The sequence below is a fragment of the Callospermophilus lateralis genome, chromosome 2 (genome assembly GCF_048772815.1).
Source record: "Callospermophilus lateralis isolate mCalLat2 chromosome 2, mCalLat2.hap1, whole genome shotgun sequence".
Classification (NCBI taxonomy): Eukaryota; Metazoa; Chordata; class Mammalia; order Rodentia; family Sciuridae; genus Callospermophilus; species Callospermophilus lateralis.
This window is the reverse complement of record NC_135306.1, coordinates 36,129,867-36,155,527: the sequence shown is the minus strand read 5'-3', so window position 1 is coordinate 36,155,527 and position 25,661 is coordinate 36,129,867. Positions and strand designations below refer to the sequence as shown.

At 46.3% G+C, this 25,661-nt stretch overlaps 1 protein-coding gene across 9 annotated transcripts; it reads left to right on the top strand.

Annotated features, from left to right (window-relative positions):
• The first annotated feature begins 95 nt into the window (after positions 1–95).
• Tmem8b (transmembrane protein 8B) lies at positions 96–24,377 on the top strand. Of its 9 annotated transcripts, XM_076845817.1 has the most exons (14): positions 158–239; positions 755–833; positions 5,514–5,703; positions 6,078–6,285; positions 12,491–12,624; positions 12,949–13,217; positions 13,835–14,160; positions 15,361–15,454; positions 15,645–15,768; positions 15,842–15,984; positions 16,158–16,336; positions 21,332–21,478; positions 21,644–21,760; positions 22,015–24,377. In XM_076845817.1, the coding sequence occupies exons 7-14, from the start codon at positions 13,882–13,884 to the stop codon at positions 22,696–22,698; spliced, it is 1,767 nt and encodes a 588-aa protein (XP_076701932.1). In that variant the 5' UTR covers positions 158–239; positions 755–833; positions 5,514–5,703; positions 6,078–6,285; positions 12,491–12,624; positions 12,949–13,217; positions 13,835–13,881; the 3' UTR covers positions 22,699–24,377. The 9 variants fall into 9 exon arrangements, with proteins under 9 accessions (XP_076701934.1, XP_076701933.1, XP_076701930.1 ...); XM_076845815.1 differs by having other exon boundaries at positions 149–833; positions 21,689–21,760; XM_076845814.1 differs by having other exon boundaries at positions 149–833.
• The last annotated feature ends 1,284 nt before the right edge of the window (positions 24,378–25,661 follow it).

Here is a 25,661-nt window from a genome sequence, read left to right as displayed (position 1 = left end):
TAGAGACCAGTAGAATTGGTCAGGGGGCGGGCTTTATTGAGAGGGACCAATCGGACTGGGACAGGGGCGGAGCGTCATACGACGTCAGGCCCAGGCCGCCGCCGCGGGGCCTGGTTATCGCCGGTTCAGCGCAGCCCGGAGTCGCCCAGGCCTGAACTCCTACCCAGGTCCCAGACCCCGGCCCCAGGCCCTCGAGGACACCGGAGGCCACCCCTAGGGGGTGGGGAGCGGAGCCGCGGGTCAGCTCTGCGAGCGTCCCGCATTGGCCAGTCCGGCCCCGCCCCCGCCCCGGGCCATGGCCCAGCCCTTATCCCGGCCCCTCATCCTATCCCCATCCCAGTATTGGCCTCCGGCCCCGCCCTCGCCCCATTTCCCAAATCTGTCCCAACCCCGGTCTGGGTCCCAGCGAATGCCAAGGTCCGGGTCCCAATCCAGGGCCCCCCTCCAGTCCCAGTCCTTGTCCCTGGCCTGGCTCCCATCCCGGCCTCGGCTCTTGTTTCACCCTCTGTCACAAATTCTACCCCAGCTTTTGCCCCCACCCCATTCCCAGGGTTCGCTTAAGTCCCTGACCCAACCTCGGCCCTTGCTCAGGTCCCCACCACAGTCCCACCTTCCATCACACCCCCTGCCCTTATTCAAGCCCCAGTGCTCAGCTCAGCCCAATCCATTATCTCAGCCTTTGCCCTCATCTCTGTGTTTACCCAAGTCTCTCCCGCTGGCCCCCCGCCCCTCTCATACTCTCCCCCTCTCCCAGCCTCGACTCAGGTCTGGGCTCCAGCTGCCGCCAGCCCTATTGCTGTTGTTGCTGTTCTCTGTCCTTGGTCCAGGGGCTGGTGAGTGCGGAAGCAGGAAAAATTGAGGCAAGGATGGGGTTCCAGTAGGGCTGGGTGGGCTGGGAGAGATTCAGGAGAGATGGGACCTGGGGAGCTAGATCTCTGGGGAAGAAGTGGGGAGAAATAGGGAGGAGAGAGGGTTTATACAGCAGAGGAAATGGCAGCATCAAGAGTGGAACTGGGTTTGAGACTCAGCAAGTGGCTAAGAGTCCCTAGAACAGAGACTTAAATGTTTTCTCTGCTGGTGTCCATCTTGATCCCCCTTGATTCTGGCTTTCCCAAGGAGCTTTGCTCCTCCTTCTGTCAAAGTTTGATAGGGGAAGACATAGCCTTGTATCAGAAGCCTCTAGTCCACTCTGAGAAGATATGGCCTAAACCTTTGAGATATTGGATATGCTCAGTGCAGAGTATTGAAGATAACATGTAGCAAATAGATGGACCTAGATTAGTTGCCAATAATGAGCTTTCTTCTTGTAGTGAGCCTTTTTCCAAACAAGCTTGATTTGCCTAGGAATAATTCTTGATAATTTTAGAGCATGGTTGAAATCCAGAGGCTGTTTTACAGATGGGGAAACTGAGGCTCAGTGAGGGAGCAATTTTTAAAGGTCATATCATTTATAAATGGTGCTGGGGCTAGAAAAAGATTTCCTAAATTCTGTCCTTACTAGTGTTTACCCCTTCCCACCCCATTGCAATGTACACTGAATAGGAAACAAGATGAAGTAAGGAAAGGTTCAAAGTACAACCTCTCTTCTCCCCAGTCTGCCTACAAAGGGGCTTCATCAGTGAACTGTTTATTATTCATCAACTGTCAACCTGGGGCCACCATCTAGCCCAGAAAGTAACTTGGCTACTAAGAGGTCCAGCTTCTTAGTGAGTGGAATGAGGGAGGAAGAAGGGGTCCTGGCCTAGGGGATTTGCCATATCAGTGGCTCCATAATGAAATGACTGTAGTCTTCATGGCCTCAGCTTCTAACTACCTTCTAACTACCTCTGCTGGATGATGGCACTCTAGATCACATGGAGATGTGCCTAGTGGAGTCTTTGGCAATAACAGCTAACAGAACAGCTGTGGGTAAAGGTGGGTTTCATTGAGCCCTGTGGGTCTGGTTTAGTGTATAGACCTGAGGAGATCAATGCAAGCCAAAGGTCACAGACCCTGCAGAGATGCCTGCACATTTATATGCTGTGTGTTAACTGAGGGATCTGTAAGAATATTGGCATGTGCGGTGTTTGTACATGTTTGTGTGTTGATGAATATAACCACAGGTTTTTGTGGGGTACGTGTAACCCAAGTGTCCTCAGAATACCTATGTTTTTGTGTGAGCATGAGGGGATATGTGGTCCATGCATAAACCTCTTCATCTCTATCTGCTGCTTGTACAGACTTATCACTGAAGTGTTACCTTTAGAATTAAATGGTTCCTAGGTTGAAGACAGTGTTCACAATATATAGAACTAATCCACTGGTCTCCAGCCCATCTCCTAGAAGGAAGGAATCATTGAGGAAGATGGGGTTCAGTGTTGATTGTTACATTTGGCAAGTTGGGCACTCAGCAAAGTCAGCAGCCTGTCAGCTTTTCAGTTTTGATGAGGGAACCCATACTGGTTAGTCAGCCTAATCCATAGCTTCCATCCCTGCCACCAGGGTTTCTTTGTTCATGAGCCCACTGGGCTGGCTTGGGGAGGAGGGAGACTGCAAGCCACAGTGTACAGGGCTGAAAGTTGTGGATAAAAATATGATTGCCCAGAAACAGGTTCACTGCTTTGGGGAGAATTATAATGAAACTGGAAAAGAATTCCAAATAGGCCCAACAGCAGGTGGGGCTTCCCTTAGTACTGTTATTAGCCAGTGCCTTGACAATTGTGACCTGGCATTCATGGGTGCTCTGTGACCTAGTGGTGGTGATGGGCTTTGTTTGAAGAGAAACTGTCAGTGTCATAGGATCATCATAGTATAGGACTGCACAAATGCTTATTGTTGATTTCTGGATCTTCTGATTCTGTCTCTGATCTTTGGGTCATTCCTTAGGTTTAGCTGACTCTGGTTGATAACCTGGGCATGCCTTTTCATTTTGAGAAATGATCTTTTGGTAAGGTGTGGTAGCACATGCCTGTAATTCTAGTGACTTGGGAGGCTGGGGCCAGAGGATTGCAAATATGAGGCCAGTCTCAGCAACTTGGATGGATCCTGTCTCAAAATAGAAAAGGGTTGGGGATATAGCTCAGTGGTAGAGCACCCCTGGGTTCAATCTCCAACATGTAAGTATATGTGTGTGTGTGTGTGTGTGTGTGTGTGTGTATGTGTGTGTATGTGTATAAGTATATAATATAAATATATTAAAAATTCTATTTTGTTTTACCTAGTGCTGTTAGGAACAGTGTCAGCCTCCATGTATGTGTATGTGTGTGTATGCATGCATGTGCACATGTGTGTGTGTGTGTGTGCAGGGGTTAGTAGTGGTAAATCTCCCTAGCTTCATCATAAAAGTACTGGGACATCAGGATAGGACCATCTGATCTTGGCTAAGGCCTTACTTATGTTTCTTCTTTGGCACAGCTCTGATAGGCCCTGTTCAAGCCCCATATGAAAGCTTGGGGTGAATGGAGCTGTGGACCCTTTCTCAAGGATGTGTCCCCAGAACCACTTCAAGGTTCCTCCCAGCATTCTCAGCTGCTGTTCACTCTTTTTTTGCCACCAGCCTATTCTGTGACCTCCACAGCCCCTAATCACTTTGGGGAAGGCTTACTAGTTCCCCGATTCTTCAGGTCATACTACTATCTTTCAAATCCCAGGACTCTTTGTGCTCATCTATCCATGTTTGCTAAAAGTCACAAGCTGCTGTTTACACTAGCTCTCTGAGGGACTGACCAACATGTCTCCTAAGAGTAGCAAAGGCTCCGCTACCAGCTTTGAGCAGGAGCAGCCCTTCCCTAAACCCAGCAGAGGGTGCTCTAGAGCTCTTATTTTTTGTAACAGAATCCAGGCTCTTCAGCTGTAGGCCTTCTGTTTCACAGTTGTCACAGCCAGGGCTCCTAGAAAACCTGCCTTCCCCATCAGTTGGTCCCGATGTCCTTTATCACTCTTGGATGCATCTCCATTGCTTTCTGAGTGCTGTGGTATGAGCCTTTCTGGGTTCCTGGGCAGTGCTCAGCTTGCAAGGTGGCAGATCTTTGCTGACAGTTGAAACTGATGGTACTGTTGGAACTGGAAAGAGTAGTGCTTGAGTGTAACCATTACCTTTGAGGATGAGCACAGACCAATTTAGAGCAGTGGCCTCTACCTATATAGGGAAGCTCTCTGGAGTGTCTGTGACTCTTAAAGTTGCCTCAGTTAGTGGGGCCAACCTTTATCATGTTCTCTCCTTCAGTAGCCATGCTTTTCTATATGCCTTTTTCTTCGTTATTTCAAGGAAATAACATTTTGGGAGTTTGTGTCTCCTGTCTTTAGAGACTGTCAGATTTACACCCTTTTGATATTTCCTGCTTGCCTGAAAACTCCCTTCCAGAAACTCCCCACCCTAACCCCTGTTCTGTACTGAAAATACTTGATTTCCCTACCTTCTCACTTGTCATTAAGACATGCTACTAGGCTTCTATAGGGACTGGTCTGAAGTCTCCAGAGTGGTCAGACTCCCTAGAGCTTTACTCTGGAAGACCTCACCTGTCTTTTAGAACCCTCTTTTTCTATCCAGATAAACTGCTGGGTTATTTTCACCACCACAGCAGTCCTAGTCACCACATGTTGGCTTGGATGGTGCTGACACCACGTTCCTGCTCACCTTGGCTCTGCTCCTGACAACTATGATCAGGTATCTCGGTATTTCAGCTGGAGATGACCGCTTCCTCCCCACCTCCCAGCCTGGTCTGCTCTGAATATTCCCAAGTGGTTTGAGATTCCACTGGGTCACCAAATGACTGCCTCACAGGGCCTCCCTCAGGGTAAACACCCCTGGCTGCTTACTCTAACCCTAGAGGGCCTGATGACTCTCTTTTCCTGGGCACTCTGCTGGTGGTCTGCCAGCTCCTGTTCTTGCCTCTGCCACCCAAGCAGGCCCCCTTGAAGCCTCACCACACCTTCCCCTCCCTTCTCCTGCTCTGAGCTAGTATACAGACAGCTCTTGTGAAGCTTCTGAGGGATTTTCCTGCTCCTAACCACCAGGGAACAGAAAGGGGCAGAAAATAAACAAGGAAGTTACACAGTTCCATGCTGGCTCCCAGGCCCCACAGGTGGAGTTCTAGCCTGCTCAGTGGCTTAAGAGCCCATGCCAACACACACACACACACACACACACACACACACACACACAACCACACCTTCTATCCCTCTGTTTTGTTAGGTTGTTAGGTTTGGTAAGAAGAAAACAATGGCTCCTAAGTAAGGGGGCAGCTGTAGATTATCTAAAGGGCCCTGGTTTTAAATCCTCAGTTTGGTCTAGGTAGGAGCCTCAGTTTCCTTATTTGTAAAATAAGATATTTTTTCTTTTTCCTTTTTTTTCCCCCTTCTTAACAAGGTCCCTATAAGGATTATACCAAATGCTTACTAGGGCATCATGAGATCTACTTCCTGGGTTGGAGGAGAACATTTGTTGATTTGGTGCTATGGTTAGAGTGACTGGCAGGCCTAATGGAAATGCCCTCTGTTCTGTTCTGCTCTTTTCTCTTTCTCCTACTCCCTAGGAGGCCTTTTCCTGACTGATTACTCCACCTGCTCACCCCGAAAGCTGAGTCCTTTTCGCTCCTTTGCCAGCACCGAGCTCTTCCACTTCCATGTTCCTGAAGACACATTCCTGGCAGTTTGGAACCTCATCATATTCAAGGAGCAGGGAGGAACCTTTGGAGATCACTGCCCAGATCAAAGTGTGACTGTGTAAGTGACTAGGTTGCCCTCCCACTTCCCCTTCTAAATCCAGAACACTTTCCAAACTAAAGTGTGACTTTATGAGTGTGTAAACTGATCTCTTGACCCTGATCTTGACCCTTATCCATATTGGAGTGTGACTGAGGGCCGTGAACTCTGTCATCTAACTACTTCCTGACTACTGTATAATAGTGTGAGCAACTGAGCTGACCCTTTTCCCCTTATAGCCTGAACTTCTAACCTGGAACCACGTTATTGTATGGGTCAGTATAGGGAATCCATTTGTTTTTCTGATGATAAGTTACAGTTCTCCTTTATTTCCCCCATTTCCTATCTCCTATTCCATTGCCTGCTTTCCTTCTCTCCTAATTCTGGTCCCTCAGGTATTTCCGGTCCGGGGCACCCCCTGTCATCAATCCCCTGCATACACACTTCCCAGGGGACACAGCTGTGCCTGGGGTTTTCTCACTGACCCTCAGCTGGACACTGCCCAACCGCACCTCAGGCATCTTTAATGTCAGCAGCCCGTTACCTGGGGACTGGTTCTTGGCTGCCCACCTTCCCCAGGCGCATGGCCACATCTCTGTCAAGGTGGGTGTATATTGCCCAGGGTAGGAGGGATCAGAGTTGCCTCTCCATCTCTGCTGAATTTATTGCATGGGCTACCAGTCACACTAATCTTGAGCCAGGGTGGGCAGCAGCACAAGGGTGGTTGTGGTAGAGCATGGCTTCAGGCCAGCAGGTCATTTGGTGAGATAGTCTGCAAGATACAACTTGGGAGCCTTAGGGAGATATAGTGGTTCCAGGAAAATGAAGACAAAGTCCATAACCTGGAATTAGAGGTTCTGGCACTTGGGTGTAGTGTCCCTTCCTATTGGAACTTACTAGGGTTAATCAAGGTGACCAGAAGCCAACAAGAGACTGGTCAAATCTGCTGTACAAATTCAGCACTGGTCAAATCTGCTGTAAAAATTTAGCAGTGTTGTTTCTAGGATCTTGTTTACATTTTGGCTGGTGAGATCCCTGAAGTCTCTCTTAGTTCACAGCCTAATCTCTAGAACAAGAGGGAGTATGTTGCTCATCCATCATAGTTTCAGACAGCACTCCTCACCCTGTGGAAACCATACGAGAAGCCCTCTTCTGTTAAAAGGAGATTTTGGGTGGCCAGTATCCTTTATGACTTGGCCTTTATTTCATTTAAATATCAGCACTGATTTTACAAAGCAGAGATTATTAAAGTCTAAAGGGCAGGTTAAAGGTCAGGGTGCTTCTCTGGTTGGGAGAGGAAGGAAATGTCACAGTGTTTTCCTGCCACTCTCATGTGTTTGGCTGGGCTTCCTCGCAGTTGTAAGGAGAGCTGTAAGTTTCCTACTCCTGTTTGTTGGAGAAGGGAGGAGGGCATGATGATTTGGACATTGTCAGAGTGGGATAGCCATATGTGTGGGGCTGTTAGTAAGGGCAAAGGTCAAAGCATGAGCAGAGCAAATATTTAAAGAACAGGACATTATAAAATAAGAAAGCTGGTGGAATTTGTTCACTGATAATTGGGAGGGGAAGAAATTCCCACCCAGGTCAATATTTGATATATCTCTCCAGGATAAGTTTCTTGAGGAATGAGACAGTGATTGTGTCAGACTCACCTCTTCACTTCCTGTTGGAGTCCAGCATTAAGAACATGTGTTAATAATGCCTTTGAATGAGCTGTGAATTGCACAGGGACAAGTACACTGGCTCTGTTGTTGGCAGAGACATGAACTAGGAATGAGGTAGCCTCTGGAGGCCTCGATAATAGGCCTAGTTTTCCTAAGAGTGATGAGGAAGAGAGCCTGGGAGCCCTCTGGATGAGTTCATGCTGGAAGCTTACCTGGAAAAGGCTCTGGGATCTAGGTAGGCCTTGAGCTGTATCAGAACCAGGGAGGAATGTCTTCATGGGTCTTTGGCCAAATCTTAAAGAACCTGCTCCTAATCCCAACTCTGATCCTTGACTTGCTTTTTGAGAACTGATGGGGAGACTCTTCAATCCCTTCTCTAATTATCCATAATCTTCCTAAATGAGCAGAGGATCCTGGGGCTTAGTCCTGGGCTGGGATTATGGCAGCTGTGGCCTGAGTAGAAGTGGACAGGGTTTCTTATGGCTGCCAAATTGGGAAAATGGGGAATCAGAGATAGTAGTACAGAGAAAGGCTGCTCTAAACCTAAAGCATGATTCAAAGTGCTCAGATTAAATAGAGCTGGGTAATAAGAAAAGAACCAGGTCTTCCATGCTTATTTACTTCTATTTAGAACAAGTCCTTGCTACTGTAGCTGGAGCCTTAGCCAGTAGGGCTCCCAGGCTGCAATGTGACTAGCGGGAAAGGGCATAGCTCTTGCTCATGAGGTGGCAAGAAGATGTAACTCTTTAACCAGTCCTGCTCTAGAGGTTAGTTGTGTGTGATCCTTCTAAGAATTTGATTGCCATCTGAACTCTTATACGCACCTCCAAGCTCTCCATACCATGGCTAGTTTTCCACACTCAAACCCATGGGTTTATGCCCAGAACATTCCTCCATCCTCCCTACTTGTGTAGTCCTTGTACCATGGTTGTTCTGAATTCCTGTGAGACTCGTCAAACATAGGAAGTTATGGGGAATAAGGAATAGACTTAGGTGAGAGCTAAAGAATTCCAACAATGAAAAGGCAGTGTTGTTTCTAGGATCTTCCTCAACTCTGGGGATAAGCTCAGATAGCCTTTATTCCTTAGTCCTTTTGCACCTGCTTGTACTAGGCCTTGTGTTGGGTGCTGGGAACACTGGGGTAAATAAGATATATATTGGTGAGATACCGGAAATGTTTTAAGAGGACAAAGGAGAAATGGCTAATTCAGTTTGAGAGTTTGTTGAAGGTGATATTTGGTAAATGTTAGAGGAAGTAAGACCTAAGGATGAGGAGGGAAGGCATTCCATATAATGGGAGTAACATAGGCCAAAGTTCAGAAGGGAGAACTGGAGTAGTTCAGTGTGGGCTGGGTGTTAGGTTGGGTGAGGAAGGTGGAGGGATTAATGGAAGTCATCTCTTGAAGGGCCGAGAAGTTTGAACTGTATCCTGAGACTGTCGAGGAGCCTGGAAAGGTTATAAGAAGGAAGTAATTTATCTGGTATAGGCTGCTCTTCTGAGCTTCAGTCCCACACTCCGCTAGAGCCCATATCTGCATTATTTATTACTAGTACCCAGCACATTGTCTGATCCATGGTGGAGGCTTGGCAATTTTTTTTGCCCTCCTGCCACCTTCTCAACTCTTATATCCCAAACTGACTTCATTTCTCCTCCTTCCCTTGTTGCCATCTTCGTATCAACTACTTCTGTCTTGTTTCCCTGTTCCCAATATCCTTGCCTTTCCTGTTCTACAGTGCCTATTTGCCAGCCTGCCTGGAGAGGCTGGCCTTTGGCTTGTAGATTTCAGCTGGCACCCAAATGGCTCATAAGGATACTTCATAAGGAGAAAGTTCTCCTACATGGATGGGTGTAGGTTCTTCTCAAAGCCTTCCTCTTCTGGGTCTAAAATTTGAAACTAAATAAAAGGTGAAATAAAGAAAACAACCAAAAAGAAAACAAAGAAGCTGAGTTTATGGAGGAAAAGAACCTGTTCGATCCACTAACTAGGACTAAGTATGACTCAATCTCACCTGAAGTGGTTCAAATCTACTAATAGTACCTTTGCTATTTTTCCTCCTCCTTCTAAGTTATTGTATTTATATATTTCAAATAGGTAATATATGCACCTGGTACAACATTCAAATGGTACAAAAAGGCATACAGTGAAAAGTAAGTCTTCCCTTTTTCTCCTCCCAGTTCCCAGTTTCTCTCCTCAGAGTTAACTTGTCATCAGCTGTTAACTAGTTTCTTATATTACTCTTTCCTTCTTGAAGTGCTTTCTCCTCTTGACCTTCGTAACATTATAGCACTGTCCTTGTTCTCCTTCCCACTACCCCCGACCCCCCTCTCTTTCTCTTTTCCTGGCTGCTTCTCTGCTTGATCTGTATGTACTGTAGTGACCCGATGAATGGTCCTAGAACACCTCCTTTTTATTTTTTTATTCTCTTGCTTGCTGTAACCAGCACAATTGTTTAAAATATCATTTATGAGTTAATGCCTTTTAAGAGTAGGCAGCCAGTCCTAATTTCTTTGAATCTCAAACTCAATTTTCAACTGCTTATTTGGCATCTGCAATTGGATGTCCAAGAAATGTTTCAAGCTTAGTATGTACAAATCAAAGCAAAGTTAAAGGTAAAAAACTCTTTGATTCCCATTTCACTTCTTCCAATCCAAGCCTCTTCTTTTTCCAGCTATCTTCTTAGTAAACGTCACTGTCTTGATTCCTATTTTCTCCATAACCAATCGATAAAGAAAATTTTTTTTGTCAACTTCTGAAGTGTTTCAATTCCATTTTTCTCCATTTCCACTCTTAGTGTACCTTCTCTTAGCTTTCTCCTGGGTCACCATGTTAAACTCCTAAATGGTCTCCCTGCTTCTGCTTCTGCCCCTTGCAGTCTCTCTGGCCATCATTTACTTTCCTGTTGATTGGTGCTGACAACTGTGGGCAAGGGAGCTGGGTCAATAATAGGCTATTTCCACAGAGAAGGCCAAGTTTCTTTGGGTATCTTCCATCTTTTAAAGAAATGCAGCTCACCCATACAAAGACATTCCAGAATCCATCTACCTTGTCTTCCACAGCAGGATCTTTCAGATTGTTTCTCATCTACTTCTAATTCTTGACTCTCTGGTTTCTTGAGCTTCTTTGTTTTGAACCTGTTCCTTCCATGGCTGTTAATGTTGACTTGCTCTGTTGATTTAGTTTGAACTCTCTTACATGGTTTCTGCCTTGTCAGTTCTTGAGGACCTGACTTCTGGGCCCTTTCTCTGCCCTGTAACTTCTCTGTTTTCTATTCCACATTGAGGGAAGGGGCTGGACATGCATGTTTTACAGTTGAAGGAAGGAGCCCATTTTAACTAGAGAAGTCATGACATCTGATCCTTACTGAAGCCCACAGCAAATAGCAAACAAAATGTGGAGCAGTGTTTATATCCCTGAACTGTCTAGCAAGGAAATGGGCTACTTCCTGAGCATGAGCCCCACCCTCAGGACTCACTCACTGAAAGATTTTTGTGGTGATTTCCAACTTAAGAGGGGGGCCACTGAAAATGCCTTGTTGAGAGTATTTCTGATCCTTAGAGTATGACACCATAAATGACAGACATGTGCTTTGTATATCAGAGAGGGAAATTTGTGAGCAACTAGATTGTTCAGTAGCTCTTTGGAAGAACCCTCTTTTGACACTTACCTTACTTGATGGCTATTATTTCAACTTGATGGCTGTTTTTCTTCAGCACCCAGTGTGTGTGCCAGATCCATGCTAGGCACTGGGGATGCCATTCTGTGTTCCAGGAAGAGGATAGTGAGATCTTCTGGCTATCATCTCTCAAGGCCTCCTTCCAACCTCATGGACCTTGGCAGGGAGTCATTATCTTGACTGGGTTATTCCATGGCATGAAACTCAATGGAATGTCAGGGCCTAGAAATTTTATTTCAGAACAAGGTTTGGAGGTATGTCCTGGTCGGAATAACCACATAAGTGGGTCATGGCCTTACTTTCTTGGACCAGCAGAAGACCATTTGTCCAGAAGATTATAGGAAACAAATTAGGAGACCACTCTATCCCTTAACTGTTAGGTTTTTGGAATTATGTATCTGAAAATGCTGGAGAAGAGGAACCATAACAAATGGGACTGTGTTCACTGGAGTAATGGGGCTCAGTTGGCTGGGGTGGTGTCAGTGCAGTAGAGAAGAATGGGCTAGGTAAATTGTCCAAGACAAGATAAGCTGGGGGAAATGTTGTCCTCCAATGTCAGAATAAATAGTCTCAGGCTGAGGAGACAGGTGTAACTGTGGGTCTTAAGGGCGGAGAGGTGGGAAGGGGATTCAAAGATGATAGGTTTTGGCTTCAAAAATGTTCGAGCTTCCCCAATTTATTTATTTTTATTTTGTTTATTTATTTTCATGTTGTGCTGAAGATTGAACCCAGTGCCTCACATGTGCGAGGCAAGCGCTTTGCTGCTGAGCCACAACCCCAGCCCCTATTGATTCATTTATTAAACAGACATTTATTATGTATTTTGTATACTACATTTGGCTTTATATCTGAAGAAACAAAAATAAAATAAAACAAAGGTTCTTGTATTCAAGTTACAAAGAGTCTGGAGGTTGCCTGAGAGATGATGAGTAACCCTCACTGGGAGTATCAAAGCAGAAACTAGACAAGGGAGGGAACAAGGTGGAACATAAAAACAGTGAATGATTCCGATGGTGGTGGTGGTGGTGGTGGGAGTTGGCTAGGAAGGCTTGAATGAGCTTCCCCTGACCCCCACCCCCCAGAGAGCCAGTGTTCTGGTCAGGGAATGGGGTGATTTGAAATTACAGCATCCCGGGGCTAGATAGGAATGTTAAAGAGAGAGGTTTGGGTTGGGAGAAGCACAAGGGCCTGATTATTGGGTGGGTTTGGCCTTAAGTCCCCAAATCTGTCAGTGCTGAGGATCACAGTAGACTTTGAAGACCCAGGTAGGACAGAGGAGGTCAGAAATGACTGCTCAGGCAGGAAGGACCGGAGCTTAGAAAGACCAGTCAGAGCCCTGAGATCAGGTGGACAGGGGAGGGGGATGGGCAGGGAGGGTTCTCTCTAATCTATTTAGCAGATTCCTTAGCTTTGGTTTACTAGCACCCCTGCTGTCTCTCCTGCTCCTGCCACCCTTGCTTCTGTCCCAGGGTCTCCAGGATGAGTGTCAGTATCTCCTTCAACCGCAGCTGATTGTCCGGCGTTTGCTGGACGTGGCTGTACTGGTTCCTGGCCGACCTTCAGAGCAAACCCTTTTTCCACACAATCGCTCAGCCCTGTACAAGTAAGTCAGATACTCTATACTGGGCCCCTTTTCACTTCCTTGTTGGATCTTAAGCAGATGGCAGGGTTGTTTTGGTTTCTCAGCCACCTGCCTGGTCCTGTTCATCCTCTGGCTAAACTAGATGGCTGGGTGACCCAGAACCCCCAGGGTGGGTTGGATTCCTGCCTCCTCTTTTCTCTAGCATAGAGGGCAAGACTTGAAAAGGCCACCTATGCTCCTGTGTTTCCTATCCCCTCCCTGTTCCCTTCTTCCTCATGTTTCGCTCCTTCTGGTGTCCCTCTCACCTCACTGTCCTTTCTTGCCCCCAACCTCTCCTCTGCCCAGGGTCTTTGTGCCCAGCTTTACTTACAGGGTTTCAGCGCAGCTGGTGTGTGTGGGGGGCCGAGGGGTGTCTGCCTGCCCTCTGACACTGCGCCTACGTCCCAAGGCTCCACCCTTGCACAACTCAAGCTCCGTGGCCTGTGGAGGTGCCTCAGTATGCCAGCTGGAGCTGGCACTGCCCCCCTGGGGGCACTGGGTCTACGTGCGTGTGGAGACATCATACCGGGGCCCTGGCAGGACCATCCGCTTCCAGCTATGTGTGTGGCTACAAGGTCAGAACCCTAACATGTACCGCAGTTACTCAGGCTGTACAAACATCCATGACTGGGAAATGATCTGGATTGCTGTGTTCAGTGACCCTCTGCCATATCTCTACAATCTTCCCCATCCCACCCAGGTTTCTTCACATTCCCTGAAGCCCCCACAATTTGGGCCTCGAAATCATTAATGGCATTGAGATCATTGTTTTGCACTGCCTTGAGACAGTTGATGACTCTTCATTATTTTTCTTGATTTAAACTTCTTTCAATTCCTGGGGTAGGCAGGAACAGCTAGGATTTCTGGGGAAACTATCATTGCCAAAGTCCATGCAATTCAGTGAGACGGTCTGTCATACTTAGTTACCTGTTTCAACAGTGTTTCACTGCCCTTAGGGGAGGGACAGATGACCTTGATTCCTTCAACATGATGTTATATTAGCTGTGTCCACTGGGAAACACCTGGACCCTGTCCTGCAAGCTGGATGCCCTACACTCCCAAGAGAGATCATATTCTAGTTCTTACCCCTCATATACTTTGATAATTCCTGTCTGGCTCAGTTCTGGTTTGTGGTGTGGCTGTAGGGCTATGAGGGCTACAGGTGTCAGCTCTGGTTTCTTCTGCTTTACAGAGTGCCCACAGCCCAGTCTGTCCCGTGCCCTGGTCCCTGGAGCTGCTATGAACATGCCTCAATCACTGGGCAACCAACCACTTCCTCCAGAGCCACCATCCCTGAGGTCTCCTGCAGAGGGGCCTGAGGCCACATCTCCACCTGAGCACTGCTGGCCAGTGCGCCCGACTCTGCGCAATGAGCTGGACACCTTCTCCGTCCACTTCTACATCTTCTTTGGACCCAGTGTGGCTCTTCCACCTGAGCGCCCAGCTGTGTTTGCCCTGAGGCTATTGCCAGTTCTGGACAGTGGAGGTGTCCTCAGCCTGGAGCTCCAGCTCAATGCGGTACTCTTTTGTAGAATGGAGTGGTTGTCCTGTGGGGGAGTTGAAGGGGAAGATGTCAGCGGTGTGGAGGGCCTTGCTTCTTCCAAAAAGCCAGTCCAGACTGCTTCCACCTAAGCTATTGAATGGGTCACTTCCACCTATCCAACAAGACCGTGCTCCCATTTTAAGAGAACTTGTCTCAGTCCAGTTTTGGTCAGAAAGCATGCTCTGCATATTGACTCTGCTGAGAACAGACTGGGTCAGCCAGAGCAACTCAGAGTGGTCTGAGTTTCCATTTTTGTAGGCTGACTGCCTTTGCAGAGGGCCTCTCCAATGGTAATTGGTAATTGTTCATTTTTTCTTGCATATTTTCTGTAAAGAGGGGCTCACCAATTCTTGTGGCCAGGCAGTCCTTGTTTGGGTAGCTCCTTTTGCCAGTGATATTTCTGACATTCTGTCAAAGTCTGCCTGCAAGATTTTTTTTTTTTTGATCTTTGTCTTGCTCAGAAGTCATAGCTAGTAAATCTATCCCTGTCCTTTTAAAAAAATTAATAGACGTGTTAGGCACAACGGCACATGCCTGCAATCCCAGCGGCTTGGGAGGCTGAGGCAGGAGAATCTTGAGTTCAAAGCTAGCCTCAGCAAAAGCAAGGTGCGAAGCAACTCAGTGATACCCTGTCTCTAAATAAAATACAGAATAGGGCTAGGGATATGGCTCAGTGGTTGAGTGCCCCTGAGTTCAGTCTCTGGCATCAAAATAAATAAATAAAATAAAATTAATAAACTACCTTTTTAGCGCAGTTTTAGTTTATAGAGTGAGCAGAAAGTACTCAGTTCAATGCCCTTCTCTGTCTGCACAGTGTTCCCTGTTACTGACATCTGATCTTGGTGAGGTGTGTTCACTGTATCCCTATTGTATTTGAACAGCCCTCTGATGTTTCCCTTTAGATTCCCCAAAGTTGAAACAACCTTGATGCCTTGGGCCCCTAGTATTCAGATCTCTCTTTATCTGCCACTTCTTCTCTGGTCATACTTCTACTGGTCATCCTGTCTCTGAAATAAATGATCTGAAGTAGTCTGACCAGAGTGGCAGGCAAACCTTGCCTTAGATTAAGTGAGGTCCAGTGAGGTTTGGAAGGGTAGCTGGTGTAGGAGTCTGGTGGGAGGTGGTGGACCCACCTGAAGAATCTGACAACCTCATCTCAATACCTGTTCCTACAGAGCTCTGTGCGCCAAGAAAATGTGACAGTGTTTGGATGCCTGACTCATGAGGTGCCTTTGAGCCTGGGGGATGCTGCAGTGACCTGTTCCAAAGGTGGGGTGAAGAGTAGGAAGGAGAGGAGGCTGATGTCTGGGCTTGGTGGGAGATGGTGTGGAGGAAGGACAGGGTCTCTGGGCAGTGGGTAAAGGTGGGTAGAAGGTTCCTAGATCCTGACCCCAGGCTGACTGCTTCTCCTCCCTGTCTTTCATGCTTTTTCCTTCTTCCCTCTCCCTTCCCTCTTCAGAATCCCTGGCTGGCTTCCTCCTCTCAGTCAGTGCCACCTCCAGAATGGCCAGGCTACGTATCCCATTTCCACAGACAGGGACCTGGTTCTTGACTCTCCGCTCCTTGTGTGGTGTAGGGTCTCGGTGAGCAGTGCAACATGGATGGGGGTGGAGTGGGGAAGACCCCGGCTCCAGGTAACAGTCATTGTGTGTACAGGTTTGTGCGGTGTCACAACGCAACTGCTGAAGTGCGGCTGCGCACTTTCCTGTCCCCGTGTGTGGATGATTGTGGACCCTACGGCCAGTGCAAGCTTTTGCGTACACACAATTACCTATATGCAGCCTGCGAGTGCAAGGCTGGTGAGCATGCTGGCAAGGGAGTGGGCATGCTGGCCTTCCTGACCCTGGGAGGTGGCTTGGAGTGGGGAAATGCTGGGCCCCAACATGGGCTTAGGACTCTGGGGGCCAGCAGAAGTATCTGCTGAACTTGTGGCTACCTCCTGTTCTCTACCCTGTGTCCTCCCTACCTACAGGGTGGCGGGGCTGGGGCTGTACCGACAGTGCTGATGCACTCACCTATGGATTCCAGCTGCTGTCCACGCTCCTACTCTGCCTAAGCAACCTCATGTTTTTGCCACCTGTGGTCCTGGCCATTCGGAGCCGGTATGTGCTAGAAGCTGCCGTCTACACCTTCACCATGTTCTTCTCAACGGTATGTGATGCATCTTTCTCTTTACCATGTTCTTGTCCATAGTGATACATGAGGGTCTGCATTTCCATCATGTTCTCTACAGGCTGGGGGATGCATACCTTTAGGGTGGCTTTTATAGTAGTATTCCAACCTCCCATGGCATACATTGAAAGTGATAGTTTTGGTAAAGACCTTGGGGTAAAAATGAACAAAGCTGTTTGCAACTGAATACAACAGGGTGAGACTCTAGCTGCCCCATACTCTGTCCTTCTGGAGGGCCAAAGACAACTCTATTCAGCACACTGGGCCAGAAGACAATACAGAAGTATGTCTATACCTTCACTCTGATCTCCTCTGGGTGGGGACAGGAAATCTATGCTTTTACCCATATCTCTGCATTGCGTCTTCACCATCATGTTCTTTCTTTCTTTCTTTTTTAAAAATTTTTTAGTTGTAGATGGAAATAATATCTTTATTATTTATTTATTTATTTTTATGTGATGCTGAGGATTATACCCAGGGTTGTATGGTGTGAGGCAAGCGCTCTACCACTGAGCCACAACCCCAGCCCCTCATGTTCTTTCTTGATATGTGAGCTCTAGCTCCTTTGTGCTCATGTTCTCAATCATCCTGGGGGAATTTCTATTATCTTTAGCATGTTCATCTGTAGCGCATGAAGATATGTCTCCCATTCAGTCACCATGGGCTTCTTGACTTCTCATAGGAACTTTTGGAAGGCAGAGGAGATCTAGAGACGGGTAGGAAAGCCTGGGTCTCAGATACTTGGTCCTGAGATATCATGGGCTATGGCAATGTGATCTAAAATCCCAGCTCAAAGGAGTGCATTTTGATATAGATTTGTAGAATTTTGTTGTTGTTGTTTTGAGATGGGGTCTCACAATGTTACCCAGGCTTGTCTGGAACTCCTGAGCTCAAGTGATCCTCCCACCTCAGCCTTTTGAGTAGTGAAGGGCTACGATGTATGCCAGCATACCTGGAAATATTTGTAGTTTGGAGTCCCTCCATTCTCAATAATGGAATCTCCATGATTCCTCCCCTGAATTTTTCTACTTCTCTTAACCATAAAAGTTCATATCCCAAACAAAAATTTCAGCTATTAGGGAATGTAGAGAAGTGAATCTACTAATGTGATTTTCCCCCAAGGAGACTTTCTGCCCACCAAGATTCTACATCTAGGGATCTTGTCATCTCATCTGTTCTTGCCATCTTGTGACATAGAGTGCCTGCCCATGAGTACTGCAGGAATCTTAGAGGGATTCAGACTGTCCTCATGTCTTGGCAACAAGAATATCACAGAAACCACTGGTGCCTCCCTGGTGTCCAGCATTACTAGATCAGACATATGTCCACATTACAAATAGACAGACCTTGACCCTTTAAGCTGCATGAGAAGAACATAGCCCAGTTTTTCTTGGTTGGGTCCCTTTTCAGGCCTGCTCTGATAGTGGCTCACTCTATTTTTATATTAGACTCTGTCTCCCTTTCTCATTGCCAGATGCCCTCCATACTGTTGCTCACCAAATCCTATAGTAACAGCTGTTCCACCAGCCCACTCTTGGCTTCATGAAGGTGGAATGTGATTCACAACTGGTATGAGTGCTTCAGTGTGTCAGGAGCGTGGAGTGTGTGGGGAGAGCATATTCAGTCCCCTGGACTTGGCACAAGCATCTTGGGCATTGGCCTCCAGAGTGTTCTAGGCTGGCTGACCTTTCCTTTTCTGGATTCAATGACATGTTGACTTGAGAACAAAAGACCTTCTTTTCCCTAGTAGGAGTGCTGAGAGAGAGAGCTACCACTTTCTCAAACCAGGCAAGAAGCAAGAGAGTAAGGAAGAGCTTCTGGCTTTAGGTGTTGGCTGAAGTCCTTCTCTGACTCCTTTTCTTTTATTTTATGGGCCAAAATGAGAGGTCCTAGTCATCCAGTTTCCAGGGAAGGTTTCCTATAGTCTCTCCTTTCCCATTCTTTCAGGAGTCTAGACTTGTTTCATTCTGCAGCAGTTCCATTTGAGGAAGCATTGGTCATGTTGCGGTTGATAGTACCAGGGCAGTAGATGACAATCGGGTTCCTTGTCTTAAAATCTAGGATACTATACTCCTGGGATTGTTACATGGGTTCCTAACCAGGGCACAGAAGCAGAGAGCAGGTTTATAATTCAAAAGTTTACAGATATGAAATATGGGGGGAAAAACAGGCCACAAGCTTGCTGTTGATTTTGTATGTAGCCAAGCAGTTCAGATAATAACAGCAAAAAGACATACATGTACTGAATATGTGTTGTGTCACACTCTGCTAATTTAATCCTTACAGTAGAACTATATAATAGGTAGGTCTTTTTATTCTTTTTTAATTTTAACTTTTTGTAGATGAAGGAAAGTTTTATACTTTGTTTAAGGGAGAAGGTGAATGGTAGAGCCTAGATTCTCATTCAGCCTGACTCCGGGTCCCTTACGAATAATCATTGATATATTGCTCTTCTGATATCCTGGACAGTGAAGTTATTCATAAATTTCTAATCTGACTTCTGTTCTTCTGATATCCTGGCATATATAAATTCATGACCTTAGATTAGTAGTTCTCCCCACATTCTTGTGATAGTTTTTTTTTTAAATTTGTAATTGTAGATGGATAGAATGCCTATATTTAATTAATTAGTGTATTTTTTTATATGGTGCTGAGGATAGAACCCAGTGCCTCAGGCATGCTAAGCAAGTGCTCTGTCACTAAGCTACAGCCCCAGTGTGATAATTTTTTTTTCAGTGCTGGGGATTGAACCCAGGACTTCATACATGCTAGGCGAGTACTGTATCACTGCACCACATCCCTAGCCCTTCTCCAGTTCTTAAATGATATACCAAACCAAACCAGGAAGAACACTGCAGTTGTGCAATGCTCACCCCTTTGGTGCAAGCCACAGATCCTTCAAAGTGCTACTTATAATCAGATCCCAAAAGGCCCAGTTAGAGCCCACATCGTGGGCTGTGCAGCCTTCCTTGCTGATTGCTGACATCCTGGCAGCAAGCCCACCATCTCATTACCTCTTCAGTTCCTTGACCTGCCACATGTAATTCTCAGTGGCCCTTAGCAAAATCCCAAAAGTGTTTTCAAGAGAAAATGAATTTAGGAAACAAAAAAATGAGAGTGACAGTTAAGTTACAGTATATGCTGAGTTTAAGTATCCCAATGTGTGCATGGGTACCCTGTTTTGGAGCATTAGATGAACTATATTATAAAAATGTTAAATTGTATAGAAAAAAGAATTTAGGATAATTTTCCCAAATTTACTTCAGATAGGATATTATGTTAAGTAAAATAAGTTTGACTTATAAGATCAAGGGTTGATTTGGATACTAGAGAGAACAAAGGAAAGAAGGTGGGATGGGGGCACAAAACTCTTGAAAATAGATGGGAGACCAGTAGAAAAAGTGGGAGAGGAGTGAAAGAGGAATTAGATTGACCAAATTGTGTTATGTGCATGTATAAATATGTCACAGTGAATCCCACTATTATGTATAACTGTACCAATTAAGAAATAAAACATACAAATGTCCTCATATATAGTATCCAAATCTGAGAAAGTCATTAATTTGGATTAGAATTATTTTAATAGAATCCAGTTTGTAATGGAAATTTTTAAATTCCTGTTTTTCTGTGTCATTTCTACCACTTTTTATTGCTGTTGACAAAAAATACCAATCTAAAAATAAACCCACACATTTCAATGGAACAGTTCCCTCACATGGCAATTTAATTTAACCCTTCTCCTGTGGATTTTCCACAACCTGAAACAATCACTATGACTTTTTATTGTATTAGGAGAATTCTAGTCACAGAATATCAGTGAGATGATTTCTCTAAAACATCTCTACTTCAGAGACAATATATGCATTCCCCCGAGTCTTTTTTTTCAGTGCATAGAAATTCCTAGAGAAAGTCAGCTCTTAATGTGTCTTCACTATTTGGTTAATTCAACACTGCTGATCTGTATCTTCCTTTATTTTTGATCAAATGATTCATTACAAGTTCTTCCAGACACTTTGGGACATTCCTTTCTACATACTTGAAAGTCATGTATATGAAGCAAATGCTTAGTTAAGCCTGAAATATAAAAAGATGTTTGAAAAAAAACACTCTAAAATGTGAAATAGTTTGGGTAATTTGGTGGCTGTAGTGCTTACAATCTGGTCTTAGAAGTGGAGAATAATCAGTATTTTATAGCTAAAATAGAAAAAGATAAAAATGTTGATTTGTTTAAGAACAAAATCAATCAACAATTAATCAGCATGTGTAAGAGAAAAATCTGAAAAATAAACAAATCTCAGGCATAGTCAAACATTAATTCTCCGCAGTGTAGGAGAGGTGGATACTGTCCCTTCCCCATATTGTTCCCTGTGGTATGAAGCACCATTTTGTTCTCCTGGGCCTTGATGACTGCCTTTTTTGCCTACTGTGTGCTCCCCTTGGCACTGGATGGGAAGGGATGAAGAAGGCCAGTGTGTGCAAGTCCTGAAAGTGAAGCCCATTTCATAATCCGATCCATCTATCAGGAGAAACTGGAACATTTAAGAGAATTGGCGGGTCTAGGCTTTCAAAGAGGCCAGAGCTAGACCCAAAGCATGGGCCAGGGATGGCGATTATTGATGGAACCTATGATGAGCATGAGGAGAGAGGGAAGGGATTGACCTCATCTTGAGAGATGTGTGCTCCCCTATTCCTGGCCTGGCACACTTCACAGCACATTCCAGAAGTGGAAAGATTTAGAAGGCGAGGACCAAGGTCAAAACTTCCAGATGCTTATGGCTTATGAGGCAGACCTGGCCTCCTTACCACATTCTTCTCAGGAGTGGGGAGTTGGGCATTTCCTGGTTCTTCTCACCTGTGGCCTCTCACCTCTGCTTCTCTGACAGCAGTATACCACCCCTGTGGCCTCTTTCTCTAGTTTTGTAGACCTAGATCTTGGCCCCAAGTTCCTTTAACACCTGTCATTTCTTCCTCCAGTTCTATCATGCCTGTGACCAGCCAGGCATTGTGGTTTTCTGCATCATGGACTACGATGTGCTACAGTTCTGTGATTTCCTGGGCTCCCTAATGTCTGTGTGGGTCACTGTCATTGCCATGGCTCGGTTACAGCCCGTGGTAAAGCAGGTCAGTCTGGATTGGGCCCTGGGGGACAACCATAGCCAAAATCTACTTGAAACCCACTCCTGCCTTCTCCCTGGGGGATTTTCCAAGTACCTCTGTCCATTCTGGCTCAGTCCCTAGAGTGCTGTCACTTGGCATTAGCCCAGCCCTGGAGTCCTCTTTCCCTAGGTGCTGTATTTACTGGGGGCTATGCTGCTATCCATGGCTCTGCAGCTTGACCGACATGGACTCTGGAACCTGCTTGGACCCAGTCTCTTCGCTCTGGGAATCTTGGCCACAGCCTGGGTAAGGGCTGGGAGGGCTGTGTGTGTTGGGAGGCAAGGGAGGAAGACTTGGATGTAGGGCCCTGGCCATCTGCTCTCCGTTTAAGGTGGGCATGGATTCTTGTTACCACCTGCTATTCATCGTGTACACTGTAGTCTTGGCAGGTGCCTTTAGGTCACAGCTAGGGCTCATGGGAAGCCTGAGCATGACTGGCTTTGGCTTGGGTCCCAGGGCCTTACATTTCTGAGCCCCATTTCTCTGCCTCCCCTAGACAGTACGCAGCGTCCGCCGCCGGCACTGCTACCCACCCACGTGGCGCCGCTGGCTTTTCTACTTGTGCCCAGGCAGCCTTATTGCAGGCAGTGCTGTCCTCCTGTACGCTTTTGTGGAGACCCGGGACAACTACTTCTACATTCATAGCATTTGGCATATGCTTATTGCTGGCAGCGTGGGTTTCTTACTGCCTCCTCGTGCCAAGACTGACCACCGGGTCCCGTCTGGAGCCCGGGCCAGGGGCTGTGGATACCAACTGTGCATCAATGAGCAGGAGGAGCTGGGCCTTGTGGGCTCAGGAGGGACCACTGTCAGCAGCATCTGTGCCAGCTGAGTGGGGCTTTGGGCCAGGCCCCTGGGGTTATGAACCCTTCCTAAGGATTTTCCTGGGAATGTGGAGCCCTCCTGGTGTCAAGAGATGGTTGTATTTCTTGAGGACATGGAGCATTTCTCAAGGACATCAAACTCTTCCAGGGACCTGGAGCCCTTCCAAGGACATGGGGAACTTCCTGAGGGCTTGGAGTTCTTCTGCAACCATGAAGTCCTTCTTAAGGACTGGAGCTATGCAGGGCAAAGAGCCCCCTCAGGACCAAGGAGTCCCTCCTAGGGGCATAGAGCCCCTAGGATATGGAGCCCTCCTATATAGACATATAAAATTACTTCCTAGGGAGACACTGCTCTGTTAGGAATGTGGCATTGTTCCAGAGGAAATGGAGTCCATCTTGGGGAAACTGAATCTTAAGATTTTCCCAGAGACTCAGCAACTCTGGCCTCAGGCTTCCTTCCCAGAAGCAGCATCTGGGCCTGTGCTGTGCTGGAAAGGGAGGATTGTAGGACAGACGTAACTGGAACTGGGGCTGGGTGGCTGGCATCCTGAATTGATGCAGGTGGGATCTGGAGTGTCTCCAATGAAGTATGTGCTGGTTCTGTGCTGCCTTTTTCCCCTGGGCTCAGGGAGTGGGGAGAAGAGAAGGAGAAGGGTCCCTGAGGTAATAGAAGGGGTGATAGGACCCCAGCCTACAGGAGCTGCTGGGAGCCTACTGTCTGAGGCTTCTGCCCTATCATGTACACTCCTGCATCCCTCTCATCTGGTCCCTATGTTCATTTCTAAACAGTTCCTGGTGCCCACTTTTCAATTCCTGTGGGACCTAGACTGCAGTAACTAAGAGGTGTGTGTGTGTGTGTGTGTGTGTGTGTGTGTGTGTGTGTGTGTGTGTCACCTATAAGCATGCACGTGTTTGTGTAGGCTGAGATGCTTGAATCAGTGAGACAGACCTCCTTCTTGATAAGCCCATCATAGGAAGGAAGCTGAGGTGCCAGGAAATTAAGTGACAGGTACAAAATTCAGCTGTGCAAGAAATATCACAAGAATGTCACTTCTATTTTGAGCCTCCATTTTTTTCTGAGTACCAGAAACAATCTTTTGTTAATTGGGATTTAATAATTTCCATCAGGGTCATAGCTGAGTTCTGGGGGTTTTACAAAATGCCAAGATATTGATGTTGAAAGGAGCATTCTCTCTGGCCTCCAGAGAGAATGGCGTCACCCATCCACTGAGACTTCCATCATCCCATTTGGTTGCCAGTTAGCATTCCAGATAAGTCATCTGGATGAGGGAGAGATCTTGTTCCTATCTATATAACCCTTCTGGTTTGAAGGTCTGTGCCACATGCAAAGACCTACAAGATTGTCTAAGGCCTTTGCTATGTGGACACCATGAAGCCATTTCTACTGTGGGGTCCTTTTCTGAGTTTTACTTGACAAACAAGGCATAAGTTGCTCTTTTAAATCCTGCAGACCCACCCAGGGGCTTGGCTCAGGGCCCCTCCCTTTGGGATCTTTTTGTGGCAGTGATATCACTTCATTTCCTCTTCCTTTCTCTTCCTCCATTTGTTAATCTTAAGGAGAGGATGGGGGAAGCCTTATTGTTACTTGCCATGTTTTCTCCCAAATCTTTTATCTGTGCCTTAAGTTTTTTTCTGTTCCCTTTAGGGACTAAGCTTTTGATCCTCAAATGCCAGGAAAATCTCCCTTTATCCTCTCCTCCTACAATCACATCTCTTCCTTGGAGTTACTTAGTAGAGAATGATGTGGCCAAATGAATTGTGAGAATGAAGATATATGACCTTGGTGTCTGTTTTTACATCAGAAATTTTATTTTCTTTCAATACTCATTTGGATAGAGCCATGTTACTAGGATGCTTGAACCCAATTAGCTGGGATTCAGGATAGAGTTAGTGGAATCCAGAAGACACTGGAATAGGCAACCAAGCTAGGACACACCTCACTCTGCTAGGATGGGTTGGAAGGGGCTTCTGGAAATGAGGGGCTTGAATGAGGATTAAATGAATTTCTATAATGCCAAGATGTTGGGAGAGTGTTCTCTGAGGTCGCCAAGTCCATGTTATATCCCTTCCACGAGATTCCTATCATTCCATCTGGTTCCCTTTCAGTAAAAAACTTAGAACAAAGCATATTCCCTAGGCTAGTGTGTGACTTGTATCCAATATATGCTAGTCAAAGGCCGTGGAGTATTGGGATGTGGGGGGAGACTGAGGGTGAGACACAGGCAGGAAGGAAAGATATTTACTCAGAAAACTGAAGAGTGCAGTGTGTATGGGCCATGTTTGTTTGTGTATGCCTATGTGCATTTGTGCGTGCGTGTAGTGGGGTGCTGTTGGAATGCAGCTAGTGATGTGGTTGGACAGGTTTTAGCCTGTCCATAGCCAAAATCTACTTGAAACCCACTCCTGCCTTCTCCCTGGGGGATTTTCCAAGTACCTCTGTCCATTCTGGCTCTGATCTTTGCTCAATAGGAAATGAGGAACTGGCTGGTGCAGGGGACAGGTTTTAGGGAGAGTTTGGAAGATGAGAGTGTAGTTATACAACTGTTGCACTATTTGAGAGAGAAATAGTAAAAACTTTATGTGACATCAGTAGAAAGGAGGGGACCACTTTAAGGGCTCTTAGGAGATAGATGGTGCAGGACTTAATAACTGATTGAACATGTAGGTGGTGTGAGGAATGAGAGAAGGTCTAGGATAACCACTATGTTTCTTACTTGGGGTGATGGTGCCACTGAGATGGTCCCACCACTTGAGGTTGAAAATGACTCAATTTTGGACATTTTGAGTTTGAGGTGCCTATAGGTTCATGGGGGAGGGGATTAGCAATAAAACCAGGCTGGGTATAGCACTCAAACCAGGCCTAGAGCCCTTGTCTCTCCCCTAGCTTGTCTTATTGGTGACAGGCCAAGAACCAGACCAGCTCTGCCTTCTATAAGGATGGGGCTGTGGTCAGCTGTGTTAGTGCTCATTTCACATATCTTTACACAGCCACACTCTTAATTCCTGACCACTGGCAACTGCCTATAGCATATTCAGCACCACAGAGCTCAAGCCCCAATGGTGAGCTGCTGGGTGAACATTTAGTTCAGAAAAACTGCTCCTGGGAAAGCCCTGAGGGCTATAGAAATAGGTAAGATATGCTGACTTCCAGTCCTGAGGGAACTCAAATAGTGGTGAAATCGCACAAAAGAAAGGATGAAGTACCAAGGGAAAGGTGCCATAGGATGTAAAGAGGACAGTCTCAAAGTGCATCAGAGAAGATTGCATGAAAGAGATGGTGTCTGAGCTGGCTTTGAAATCTC

Coding starts and splice junctions, on each gene's coding strand:
- Tmem8b (XM_076845814.1), top strand. CDS start 296: ATGGCCCAGCCCTTATCCCGGCCCCTCATCCTATCCCCATCCCAGTAT. Junction 6,286..12,490: donor ATGGCCACATCTCTGTCAAG/GTGGGTGTATAT, acceptor CTTCTGTCCCAG/GGTCTCCAGGATGAGTGTCA. Junction 21,761..22,014: donor GAATCTTGGCCACAGCCTGG/GTAAGGGCTGGG, acceptor TCCCCTAGACAG/TACGCAGCGTCCGCCGCCGG.